This window comes from Pseudophryne corroboree, chromosome 11 (assembly GCF_028390025.1).
Source record: "Pseudophryne corroboree isolate aPseCor3 chromosome 11, aPseCor3.hap2, whole genome shotgun sequence".
NCBI classification, from domain to species: domain Eukaryota; kingdom Metazoa; phylum Chordata; class Amphibia; order Anura; family Myobatrachidae; genus Pseudophryne; species Pseudophryne corroboree.
The window spans coordinates 73,009,681-73,022,422 of NC_086454.1; the positions used below are offsets into that span (position 1 = coordinate 73,009,681).

General features: G+C 43.8%; 1 protein-coding gene across 4 annotated transcripts in view; it reads left to right on the forward strand.

The window, feature by feature from the left end:
- METTL15 (methyltransferase 15, mitochondrial 12S rRNA N4-cytidine) overlaps positions 1-12,742 on the forward strand; it is a 560,008-nt gene that overhangs the window by 419,577 nt on the left and 127,689 nt on the right. For all 4 annotated transcript variants that reach the window (XM_063944421.1, XM_063944422.1, XM_063944423.1 and 1 more), the window contains exon 5: positions 3,599-3,777. In XM_063944421.1, the coding sequence (XP_063800491.1) occupies positions 3,599-3,777 (179 nt within the window). The remainder of the gene's footprint in view (positions 1-3,598; positions 3,778-12,742) is intronic.

Genomic DNA, 12,742 nt, shown 5'->3' on the forward strand with positions numbered 1-12,742 from the left:
GTCTGTCCTTATAGTCCAGTCCTTCTAGACCTTTAATCAATTTAGTAGCTCACCTTTGAACACTTTCGAGTTCACTGATGTCTTTTTTTATACAATGGTGCTCAAAACTGAACACAATATTCCAGGTGCGGACGTACCAATGCCTTATACAGCGGCATGATTACATCCGAGTCCCTTGTCTCAATTCCCCTTTTTATGCACGCTAGCACCTTACTTGCCTTTTTTACTGCGTTTTGACATTGTATATGATTATTAAGCCTATTATCAATGAATACCCCCAAATCTTTTTCCAACTCTGTTTCCCCTAGGCGTTCCCCATTTAATATGTAGGATGCAAGTTTGTTTTTAGTCCCAAAATGCATAACCTTGCATTTGTCTGTATTGAACCTCATTTTCCATTTAGACGCCCAGAGTTCAAGTTTAGATAGATCATTCTGCAAGGACTCCACATCCAATTCTGAATTAATTACTTTACACAGTTTAGTATCATCTGCAAAGATTGACACTGTGCTTTCCAGGCCTATTTCTAGGTCAATGATAAATATGTTGAACAGTAGTGGTCCGAGTACGGCCCCTTGTGGTATTCCGCTGACTACTGGGGACCAGGTTGAGGACTTCCCGTTGACCACTACTTGCTGTACCCTGCTATCCAACCAGCTGCTTATCCATGTGCAAATAGTTTTTCCTAGGCCAATCTCCAATTTGATCATCAGTCTCCTGTGAGGAACTGTATCGAAGGCTTTTGCAAAATCTAGGAAGACCACATCCACTGCTTTTTCCTTGATCAAGATTATTGCTCACTTCCTCGTAGAAGCTAATTAAGTTAGTCTGACATGACCTGTCCCTCACAAACCCATGCTGGTTCTTGCTAATAATCCTAGCGGACTTTAGATACTCCTGTATGACGTCCCTTAGAATTCCTTCCAATATTTTCCCCACTATAGATGTTAAACTAACTGGTCTGTAGTTTCCCGGAAGATTTTTGGATCCCTTTTTAAATAATGGCACTACCTCAGCTATACGCCAATCCTTTGGTTCCATGCCTGATCTAATTGAACTATTGAAAATCAAGTATAGGGGTCGTGCTAGTTGTGAACTAAGCTCCATAAGAACCCTCAGGTGAAGTCCATCAGGACCAGTTGATTTATTAATCTTAATTTTGCTTAGTCTCTCCCGGACTACTTCTTCGCTTAAACAAGTATCTAACCATGAATCATTACTGTCACAATTGTTGTGCTCTACTCCCACCATCACTTCTTCACTGGTGAATACTGATGAAAAGAATTTGTTCAGTATTTCTGCTTTTATTTCGTCATCATTTATCAATTCTCCTAATTCATCTTTTAATTGACCTATTTTCTCCTTTTTTAACCTTTTACCGTTTATGTATTTAAAAAACTTTTTAGGATTGGTTTTACTCTCTATAGCGATTTGCTTTTCATTTTCCATTTTTGCTGCTCATTGCTTTTTTGCATTTTTAATATTACACTCCTTGTAATACTTGAAAGACTCCTCCTTTCCATTAGATTTAAATGCTTTGAAAGCCCGCTATTTTTTATCCATTTCTGCCTTAACCTTCTTGTTGAGCCTCATCGGTTTGAGTTTAATACTCCTGCGTTTACTGCCCATGGGAATAAAGTTATGAATATTGCTATCCAGCAACCCTTTTAAATCCGGTTTACGCCGGGAGAATTAATCTAGTTAGGATCATCTGTAAGCGTTAGGCCATTCATTTATAAAATATTTTTAAATCCTGGTTAAGGAGTGAAATAGGGCGGTAAGAAGTGACTGACATGAGGTCTCTCCCAGTTTTGGGAGGATCATAACAGGGGCTGTGTTAAAATCCGGGAGAAACATTTTCCAGAAATTATGAAATTATAAAGAACAGTAAAGTGGGGAACTATTTGAGAATGCAACAGCTTATAATAGTCTGTTCCTAACCCATCTGGGACTCAGGTTTTTGTATTATGCCTGGACTACAGGCATGGCACCATGACTTCATTTTTGTGTGTGTGTTATTTTTCTCTGATAAGTGCTTTTTCCTTTTCGATTTTCTTTTGCTATTCATATTTATTGAATTCTAAGTAATAAGTAGGACTAATGCTTAATGTTAACTTGTTGTTATTATTATTTTCATTTTCATCTGACTCTGAGTGTACTTTCTATGTTTTAATGTTAGTCTATCTACTTATATTCATATGTCAAAAAAAAATTTTATTGAAAGATCTCAAATAAATTAGAGATGTGCAGGTTCGGATTTACTCAGTAACTAATGCCAAGATTAACGCAAGTTCGAATTTATCTGGATTTTTCTTATTGGCTATCCATAACACCTGACATCCGAGAGCCGATAACATTCCGTTTTGAGATCTGGGTGAATCCAAACCTGCACATCTCTAAATAAATGATATCAAAGCCTAATAACGTTGGATTGTTAGAAAGCATTAAAACATGGTTGATCAAGGTTTCTAAAACATAACAATGTATCACAGTATTACTATAATAAGCAGGATTCCATTTTTTTTTTCAATGTTAAATCTTGGTTCTTTCCCAACCCTGATATGTGTGTGTGTGTGTGTGTGTGTGTGTGTGTGTGTGTGTGTGTGTGTGTGTGTGTGTGTGTGTGTGTGTGCGTGCGCAGTCTAGCCGTAGCTAGGTTTATTGTGCAGTACATATAAACAAAACATAAAATAAATCCTAGCCCACCTGTGAACTAACTAACACACAGATTCCCTCTCTCAGAGTGGTAGGGCGTAATGCCCCACCACAACAAAGGCATATGCATAGTACTCACGGTCAGCACATCACAGTATCTCTAAACAAGCCTGCTATCTGTTCCTCCAGGAAGTGAGACCCTGATTGAAGCCCTAACACAGCTTTATTGGCCTCTGCAGGTGCAAGCACTGATTAGTCTGATCTCAGGGTGAAGGCCTAAAGACCTGATATGAGCCAAGTGAATGGAGCCTGTCCTTTCTCTCCATCCACATCCCCAGGAACCCTTAACCAGCCCAAAATATTAACCAGTCTGTGTTGCAATGAAAGACATACCCCTGGGGTTTTAAATTATATAGGTCAGAAACCGATGACACTTATATCTCCGTTGTACAGCCTTACCAGTACTTTCATCGCAATATATAATTATATAATCAGGCTATGTGCATAAATGCATTTTGTATTTAGACTTGGGTCTCATCCCTAAGATATCTTATTAAAGTATGCAAATAATCCAAAATATTTCAGCTATGGGAGACAACCTTTACTCTATATACTGTGTGTGTGTGTCTACATACACTATAAATATATATAGATTAATAGAAATGCATGATGATAGATCACTAAAGGTGGGTGGTATGTTGCTAAAAATAACATTTTTTGACCGAACGAGCATGGAACTTTAAAAAACGATGATGATTTAAAGGTTGAATCTATGAAACGATCTCACAGTTCTCGTTTTCAGTTTTTCTAAAATCTCCGAGGCACACCTATGCAGAGTGTGTGTGTGTTTTTTTTTATTTTCTCGTGTCTCTGTGCTATGAAGCTTCACCTCTTGTCAATGAAAACCGACGTCAGGGAACTAATTGGCTCTCCTTGTGCGTAGGTATCCTGACATGCCCACCGCTGCTGATGTTGTGAATGCTTTAGATCAACAGGCACTTGCGTCTATCCTGAAAACATACGGGGAGGAGAAACACGCCAAGAAAATAGCTTCAGCTATCGTACAAGCACGTAGCATATACCCCATCACCAGGACTCAGCAGCTCGCCAGCATTGTTGCAGGTACCCTCATTAATTCTGCACTGTGTCTGAAAAAAGAAGAAAAAATATATTAATCCCTAAGGTCCCAGAGGGATCTATTTGTCCTGGAAATCATTCAGGATTTAAGCCTGTCTATTCCCGTTTCATGTCAACCTTTTAATTTTATTATATATAAGTCAGTATTTTTTTTTTGTTCCGCCAAATATTACTGATTAGTTTAATTATTGATTGTCTGTGAACTGATTTCACGTAGATGCACATGGAGACAGAATATGCAGCCACAGGAGCAGATGGGACTGTTGATTGTTATGGCTGCTTAATAGTCGCATTTCAGCCTTGTCTTCTTTTCCAGCTTCGTTGTTTTTCATTAAAAAAAAAAAAGAATGCCCAACGATTGCAAGATAACTTGATATATATGTTTTTTGCAGTTTTGGGGATCAAAAATAATCTGAGCATTTTGGGGTTGCCCCTTTTTGTAAAAACTAAAATTGAATGTTTAAGTAACTAACCAAAATATAATTATATTAGGCAATTCTACATAAAACATTGAAACCTGCAGTGTGTTTCATAATTGCGTCATTTTAAGGCAGTTATTTTCTCTGACAAAGGGTTGTATTTAATGGGACCCCAGGAACTTATTTTCTTTTATATGATGCCACAAGGGTTCTGTAGCACAATATATAATGGAAGGAGCATACAGCAAAATGTCATAGTTCGTGGATGATCACAGATGATTGTAACAGGGCATACCTCCCAACTGTCGTGGATCACAGTGTCCCGCGGTGGGGGGAGGGCAGTTGGGAGACACTCTCTCACTCGCTGCTCTGCTTAGCAGAGCAGCGGTGAAGATGCTGTGCGCATGTGCACAGCGTTTGTTCACTGGAAGAGAAAGATAGGGGGCATGCCAGCTGTTCACAGAGCGCTGGGCATGCCCCCACAGCTGTGAAATCGGGGGCCTGGCCCGCGATCGTGGGACCCCGGGAATCCACGCCCCCTACCTGCAAGGCCATGCCCCCTAATTTCAGAGGCGCACGTCTGTATAACTCCTCCCAGGAGGTGTGGACATGGTTACAACTTTGCAATCACATAAGTACTATAATCCAAACAATTTTCTGTGTTAATATAACCATAAAAATCAAACCTGTCTGACATGTGAATTCTGTAAGAACACAAAGACAGAATGTTATTAAACTGAGTATATTATTACAAAAACATTGCAGTGTTGATAAACAGACATTAATATAAGTGAAAAAGTTTTCTTGAAATAATACAGCTATATATATAGAAATAGTCATAGCACACTCACATAAAAGTGTGGAATTCATGAGTAGAATTATATAATTACTTTCCCAAGCCTACCTTCCTTCCTGACTGTGCTTTGCCTATGCTTATCTGTTTTACTACTGTTTTAATGGCCTTTGTTCAAAAACAGTTCTAATCATGAAGTCTGTTAATACTACAACTCTCTTATATAGCAGAGATATGACGTAATGGGGGAGATTCAATAACAAAACCTCACAGACTAATGTGTTGCAAGATATCCAACTATATAAATCTTTTCTTGTTTAGAGCACCCCAGAGATGTGTAAGCAAAAAAGCAAGTAAATAGCCAAACATCTGCACAGCTGCAGGTTGCTGATTTAAATCTTTTCCTTTGTGTAATAAACATGCAATTTTTTTACACATATGCATAGGAAACTAGATTCATTTCTAATAATTCCATGGGAGATACATACTTTTTATTGCTTCTTTTTGAGGGTGACATATATTTATAACAAATTCCATGCATATTATTAAATGCACAGTCACATTTTGAAACTGTACCTGTAAAATTCGTTTCCTTATGTATGACTGGGATCCAACTGTAAAGATACATGCTGTAAAGAGTACAGATGTGTCCTCATAAACCTAGCATCAATACAGTGCCTTGTTAAAGTATTCACCCCCTTGGCTTTTAACCTATTTTGTTACTTTACAACCTGTAATTAAATTTTTTCTCTAGCATCCATAAGGAATATTGGGGACACATTAGTACGATGGGTATAGATGGGGTCCAAAGGAGCCAGCGCACTTTAAATTTCTTCCGCTTGGTGTGCTGGCTCCTCCCCTCTATGCCCCCCTCCCACAGGCAGTTTAGAAAAAAGTGCCCTCAGGAGAGGTTGCACACTCTGCTAGCTCCAGAGTTTTTCTTCTTTTTATTTTAAAACTTTTGTTTATTTCGGTATGCTGTTTGGGCAACAGCATACCTGCACCGTGGGAGTTAGGGGAGGGAACGGTCAGCGGCCTCCTGAAGTGCAGAGCCGCTTCCCTGCTGCAGGATCACCATCCTAAGGGGTTGTTTGTTCAGCGGGGCACTGCGCCTTGGCTGTCGCAACCGCAGCACGCCACACACCCCTAACACTGCCTGAAGGTTATCGTCAGTGGCGAGTACACACCGGGGGCCCCACTAGGGGGGGGTCCCCCGGTTCATGGTGCGGCAGAAGCTCGGGTGAGGCATACGGGTCCCTCCTGGGGTGGGGGGACCCGCTTCAGCCCCTGTGTGAGACTGGCTAGCGGTGGCTGTACCAAGCATTCATGTAAGGCTACAGCATGATTAGGAGACAGGGCCAGTATAAATATAACTAGGTAGCCCCGGCACCATTGCGGGGGTGGAGCTACATCAGAGCGGGCTCAGCAGCATTTTGGCGCCTTCCTCTGCATAAGCAGCAGCAGCAGCCTCACACAGCTCCTCCAGAATGTCACACGCTCGATCACTGGTACAGGGTGTTAAATAGGGGGAGAGCCACTCATTGTGCACAATATTATTCCTTTGAGGGAATTACATGATATAAGCAGTTCTCACTGTTATCTAAAAATGCTGGCAGCCTCACTGTGGCTCTGCAGCATTGGGTGTGCTGTGTCCTCTCTTCCTATGCGTCTCCTCTCACATGCAATAGGGCAGGCTTGCATTGTAATCAGTGTGTATTGTATGTGTATTGTGTTTTCATTATGGTGAAACAAAAGTTATGCAGTGTATGTAATGCCAGATTCTCCCCTCTTTCATCGGGTTACATATCATGTGAGCAGTGTAGTCAGTCCTCGCAAAATGCTGAGGACAATGTGGGGGAGATACAGGAGCCCACCTAGCTGGGGGCTATCATAACTATGATGTCAGATAAGCCATCTCGGCTCACTGCAAATGCAAACAAAACACAAGAACTGCAAAAAGCAGTGGCAGATCTAGCTGCCAGGGCTGATGTTCCCCATCCCCCCCTCTCTACTGCAGGTCAGGATAAACGTGCTTTACCTGCACTTCTATCAGATACTGATGATGATATACAAGATGATGGGGACGATGGGGATCCCGTAAGTGGGGATTCCACTCCTACACAGATTATTGAACCCCTCATTTTAGCTACTGTATAAGGGATGTTGTAAAGCTCCCTCTAGAGGACGCTGCAAATCAGCAGTAATTTTTCCTCCCTCAAGACAAACTGTCACATTTCCTGATTCTAAAGAATTGGATGATTTATTTAAACTGGCCTGGAAGAATCCAGATAAAAAAATATCAGGTGTCAAAACGGTTTTTGCATACATTCCCCTTTGCCCCTGAGGGTAGAAAATTCTGTAAAGACTCTCCGGCTGGAGACGTCTCGGTCTCTTTTCTCTCTAAAAAGGCGGGCTCCACTACGGTAAAGGACCCGGGGGATAGGAAAATTGAGGCAACACTAAAATCTATCTACATTGCCGCAGGGGTATCTCAAAGACCGGTCTTTGCAGGTTGCTGGATGACACTATTCACACCTGGGCTACTCAAATTCAGGAGGGTTTCTCGGGTGACATGACCCTAGTTACTACGGTGACTTTCCTGAAATACATTCAGGACACGGCAAGAGTTCTCTGTGTTAGGGTCTCCTGCCCTGTGCTGCCATGTCGTCATGGCAACCGGGAGACAAGTGCTAGTGGAGTAACCTGAGCGCAGCTGATACTCCGGTTCGGGTCTTTTGCTGTGCAGTGGTTATAGGCTCTGTGCACGGCAGGGGATCCGGTGCTGGTTTTTGTGCTCACAGTCTGTGAGGTCTGAGTGGGGCGTGGACAGCACCTGCTTTATAAGGCCTCTTTTCAGGGTAAGCAGATGCTGCTGAATCTTTGTTGGTTAGTCAGTTCATGAAAGTTAGCCAGTACTGTGTAGCTTTGTATTTGTTTGTTGCTTACTGCAAATAGGCCTGGGAATTTGGTATTACACTCTGCCAATCCAGACCTAGCAGTAAGACTGGAGTCAGTCGTTTAGCTTGCTGGGGTTCTGTTACTACTCTGTGAACTTAGCAAGTTTGCGGCTGTATTCTAAGACTTGCCTGTCTAATCCGGTCTCACTGTGCTAGGTGTCAGGGGTCAGTTTAGTGGCAGTAAGCTAAAACCTGTGCACTGCAAGTGAGAATTAGGATTGTGGAGACTCTCCTTGTGTCTATCATTCCATCTCTGACCAAGGAGTTTACTGCCACACCCGTTGGTAACCCTTTAGGGTTTTGCTGTTGCCCTTAGCAACAGCATTTCGGGTTCTCTATGTATTAAAACACAACATCTTGCTTTTTCCATCTGTGCAGTTCTAATACAAGGGAGATACCCAGTTCCTTAGCCTCTGGGCTTCTCTGTTCACTTTGTGTGTATTTTGTTACCCTATTACCTTCTGTGTACGTTATGTCATATTCCCCAGTTTGTCTGTGAGTCCATTTGTTTTGCATAACAGTTCAAACACCAGTACATTCCTGCAGACACTGGAGTGCATAACAGTTCTGACACCAGTACTTTCCTGCAGGCACTGGTGTGCATAACACTCTGTGACTCCCTAAAAGAGATTGGCAATATTAATGCTAGAACCACTGCTATGGCTGTGTCAGCACGCAGAGCCATATGGTTGCGTCAGTGGATTACAGACGCTGACTCCAAACGCAATGTGAGTGGCTTTTCGGAGGCGAATTGGATGCATAGATCTCCAAAGCTACTGCTGGGAAATCCACGTTTCTTCCCTCGGGGGCTCCGCCTGCTAGACATACCTACCCGGGACCGTCTACTTAGTCCTATCGGTCCACCAGATTTCGATCTAGGGCCAGAGGTGCATCAAATGCAGCTAGAGGCACCTGGGGTAAACCTAAGAAACCAGCCGTTGCTGACTCTCAAGAACAGAGCACAAGTTCAGCTTCCTCAAAGACATCAGCATGATGGTGCCCGCCCACCCTGGGAGGATCTCGAGGTGGGAGCCAGGTTACGTCACTTCAGCCACATCTGGGAAAGTTCCTGCAAGGACGCCTGGGTAAGGGACCTTATTTCTCAGGGTTACAAGCTGGAGTTCGACGGTGCTCCTCCCCAACGATTTTTCAAATCAAGCTTACCAGCTTTGGAAAATATGTGTGTTACGCTACTACAGGCAATCACAAAGTTGGTCCAGTCCCAAGTCATTGTTCCAGTACCCCTGCAACAGCAAGGACAAGGCTACTACTCCAATCTGTTCGTTGTCCAAAAACCGGACGGGTCTGTGAGGCCAATTTTGAATCTGAAGTCCTTGAATCCTTACCTAAAGGTTTTCAAATTCAAGATGGAATCTTTGCGAGCAGTGATCACAGGCCTGGAACACCAGGAGTTCCTAGTGTCCCTGGATATCAGGGACGCCTACCTCCATATCCCAATTTAGCCTCCTCATCAGGCCTATCTGAGGTTTGCCCTGCTTAGCGATCACTACCAGTTCCAGGCATTACCGTTTGGCCTGTATACAGCTCCGAGGGTGTTCACGAAGGTGATGGCGAAAATGATGTTCCAGCTCAGAGTTCAGAGGGTCAACGTGGTCCCTTAACTGGAACGATCTCCTGATAAAAGCGTGTTTTTAGGGAGCTCCTATTACTCCATATAGATCGCACTATAGGCCTTCTGTCTTAACATGGGTGGATCATCAATCTACAGAAGTCCCACCTAGAACCTTCTCAATGGCTTCTGTTTCTGGGAATGCTACTGGATAATGTAGCGCAGAAAGTGTTCCTCCCAGAGGACAAAGTGAGAACTCTCCAGGAAAAGGTTTGCATGGTTCTCCGACCGACTCGAGTTTCCATTCATCTTTGCACAAGATTGTTGGGAAAGATGTTAGCTCCGTATGAGGCCATCCAGTATGGATGGTTCCATGCCAGACCTTTTCAACTGGGCATCCTGCACAAGTGGTCCGGTTCCCATTTTCAGATGCACCAGATGATTCAACTGTCACCCCGGGCCAGGATTTTACTCCTGTGGTAGCTGCAGTCTTCCAATCTCCAGGAAGGTCGACGCTTCGGGATTCAGGATTGGATCCTCCTTACGACGGAAGCAAGCCTGAGAGGATGGGGGGCTGTCACCCAAGGGGTGCAGTTCCAGGCTAGGTGGTCTACCCAAGAGGCCCTACTTCCGATTAACATCCTGGAACTTCGGGCTATCCACAATGCCCTGATCCAGGCCTCCCTTCTGCTCCGGGATCAAGCAATCCAGGTACAGTCAGACAACGCCACGGCTGTGACGTACAACAATCGACAAGGAGGGACAAAAAACAGGGCCTGCATGTGAGAAGTATCAAGAATACTCCTCTGGGTGGAAAGAAATGCACTGGCACTGTCCGCAATCTTCATTCCGGGAGTGGACAATTGGGAAGCGGACTTCCTGAGTTGCCACAACCACCACCCAGGGGAGTGGGGCTACATCTTCATGTGTTCCAACAGATCATCGATCGCTGGGGCTGCCCCCAGATCAACATGATGGCGTCTCGCCTCAACAAGAAACGTTGCTCCTATTGCTCGTGAACCAGAGACCCTCAGGCGTGCGCAGTGGATGCACTGACGTCACCTTGGCCTTACCAGCTGGTCTACATATTTCCTCTGATTCTGTTCATCCCAAAGGTACTCAAGAGGATTCAGCATCAAGGAGTACAAGCAGTTCTGCTTGCCCCAGATTGGCCCCTGAGGGCGTGGTATGCGGATCTTCTGGATATGTCCTTCAAAGACCCTTGGCTTCTGCCACTCAGAAGAGATCTTCTTCAACAAGGACCGTTCATCTACCCGAACTTACAGCAGCTTCGTTTGACGGCATGGAAGTTGAGCGGAACATCCTAGCTCACAAGGGACTTTCCAAAAAGGTCATTCCACTATGGTGCAAACCAGAAAACCTGTGACGTCAAAACACTATCATAATATCTGGCAGAGATACATCTCCTGGTGCGAGGAACGCACATATCCATCTGCCGATTTTCAATTGGGAAGGTTCCTTCATTTCCTGAAGGCTGGTGTGGATCAAGGCTTACGTCTAATATCCCTTAAGGTTCAAATTTCAGCTCTTTCCATTTTCTTCCAGAAGAAGTTGGCTATACTGCCTGAAGTTCAGACCTTCTTGCAAGCGGTGCTTCACATCCAACCTCCGTTTGTGCTGCCTACGGCTCCTTGGGATTTGGATGTGGTATTGCGATTTCTACAGTCTTCCTGGTTTGAGCCTCTGATGATTGTAGAAGACAAGTACCTCACATGGAAGACGGTGATGTTAATGGGCCTTGCTTCTGCTAGACGTGTCTCAGAATTCGGGACCTTATTGTGTAAAAGTCCGTATTTGGGGGGTAATTCCAAGTTGATCGCAGCAGGATTTTTTTTAGCAATTGGGCAAAACCATGTGCACTGCAGGGGAGGCAGATATAACATGTGCAGAAAGAGTTAGATTTGGGTGGGTTATTTTGTTTCTGTGCAGGGTAAATACTGGCTGCTTTATTTGTACACTGCAAATTAGATTGCAGATGCAACACACCCCACCCAAATCTAACTCTCTCTGCGCATGTTATATCTGCCTTCCCTGCAGTGCACATGGTTTTGCCCAATTGCTAAGAAAAATCCTGCTGCGATCAACTTGGAATTACCCCCTTGGTCTTTTATGTGGACAGAGCGGAGCTCAGGACTAGACAGCGGTTCCTGCCAAAGGTTGTTTCCGGGTTTCATCTGAATCACACTATTGTGATTCCATCCTGTTCTGACGCTTCTTCTCCTCCGTAGGCACTGGATGCTGTGCGTGCCTTAAAGATCTATGTCAAGCGTACAGCTCGGATCAGAAAGACGGATTCCTTGTTCGTGCTGTATGATGTGCAGAAGAAGGGTTGCCCTGCTTTGAAGCAGTCCATTGCGCATTGGATTCGGCTTACTATCTAACAGGCCTGTATGTCGGCAGCCTTACCTGTTCCTAAGGCTCTAAAGGCCCACTCTACTTGATTGGTGGGCTCTTCCTGGGCGGCTGCCCGTGGAGTCTCGGCCTTGCAACTATGCCGAGCTGCTACCTGGTCAGGGAAGAACACCTGTGAAGTTCTACAAGTTTGATACCCTGGCCAAAGAGGATACCACACGTTCTGGAAGCTTTGGGACATGCCCATTGCACTAATGTGTCCCCAATATGATACTAGAGAAAATAGGATTTTAAATTCCTACCGGTACATCCTTTTCTTGTAGTCATAAGGGATATTGGGCGCCCGCCTCTGTGTGGTGACTTTCTGCAGGTTCTCTGTTAGGTGTTACCTGTTCAGCCATTGCTGTTTATGTTGCCAGATGTTGCAGGCCCAGTTATGTTATGCTGTGCTGGTGTATAAATCTCACCACACTTCTCATTGTAATGTTCCTTCTCTCAAGTATGTCCTTTCTCCTTCGGGCACTGTTTTACCTATAACTGCCTGTGGGAGGGGGCATAGAGGGGAGGAGCCAGCACACCCAGTGGAAGAAATTTAAAGTGCACTGGCTCCTTTGGACCCTGTCTATACCCATCGTACTACAAGAAAAGGATTTACCGGTAGGTATTTAAAATCCTATATTTTTAATCTGAATTTTTCTGATGGATCTGCACAAAATAGTCTAAGTTGGTGAAATGAAATGAGAAAAATTTATATAAAAAATAATTCTTATAAATAAAAATTTGAAAATTGGCATGTTCATATGTATCCACCCCCTTTGCTGTGAAGCCCCTCAAAAGT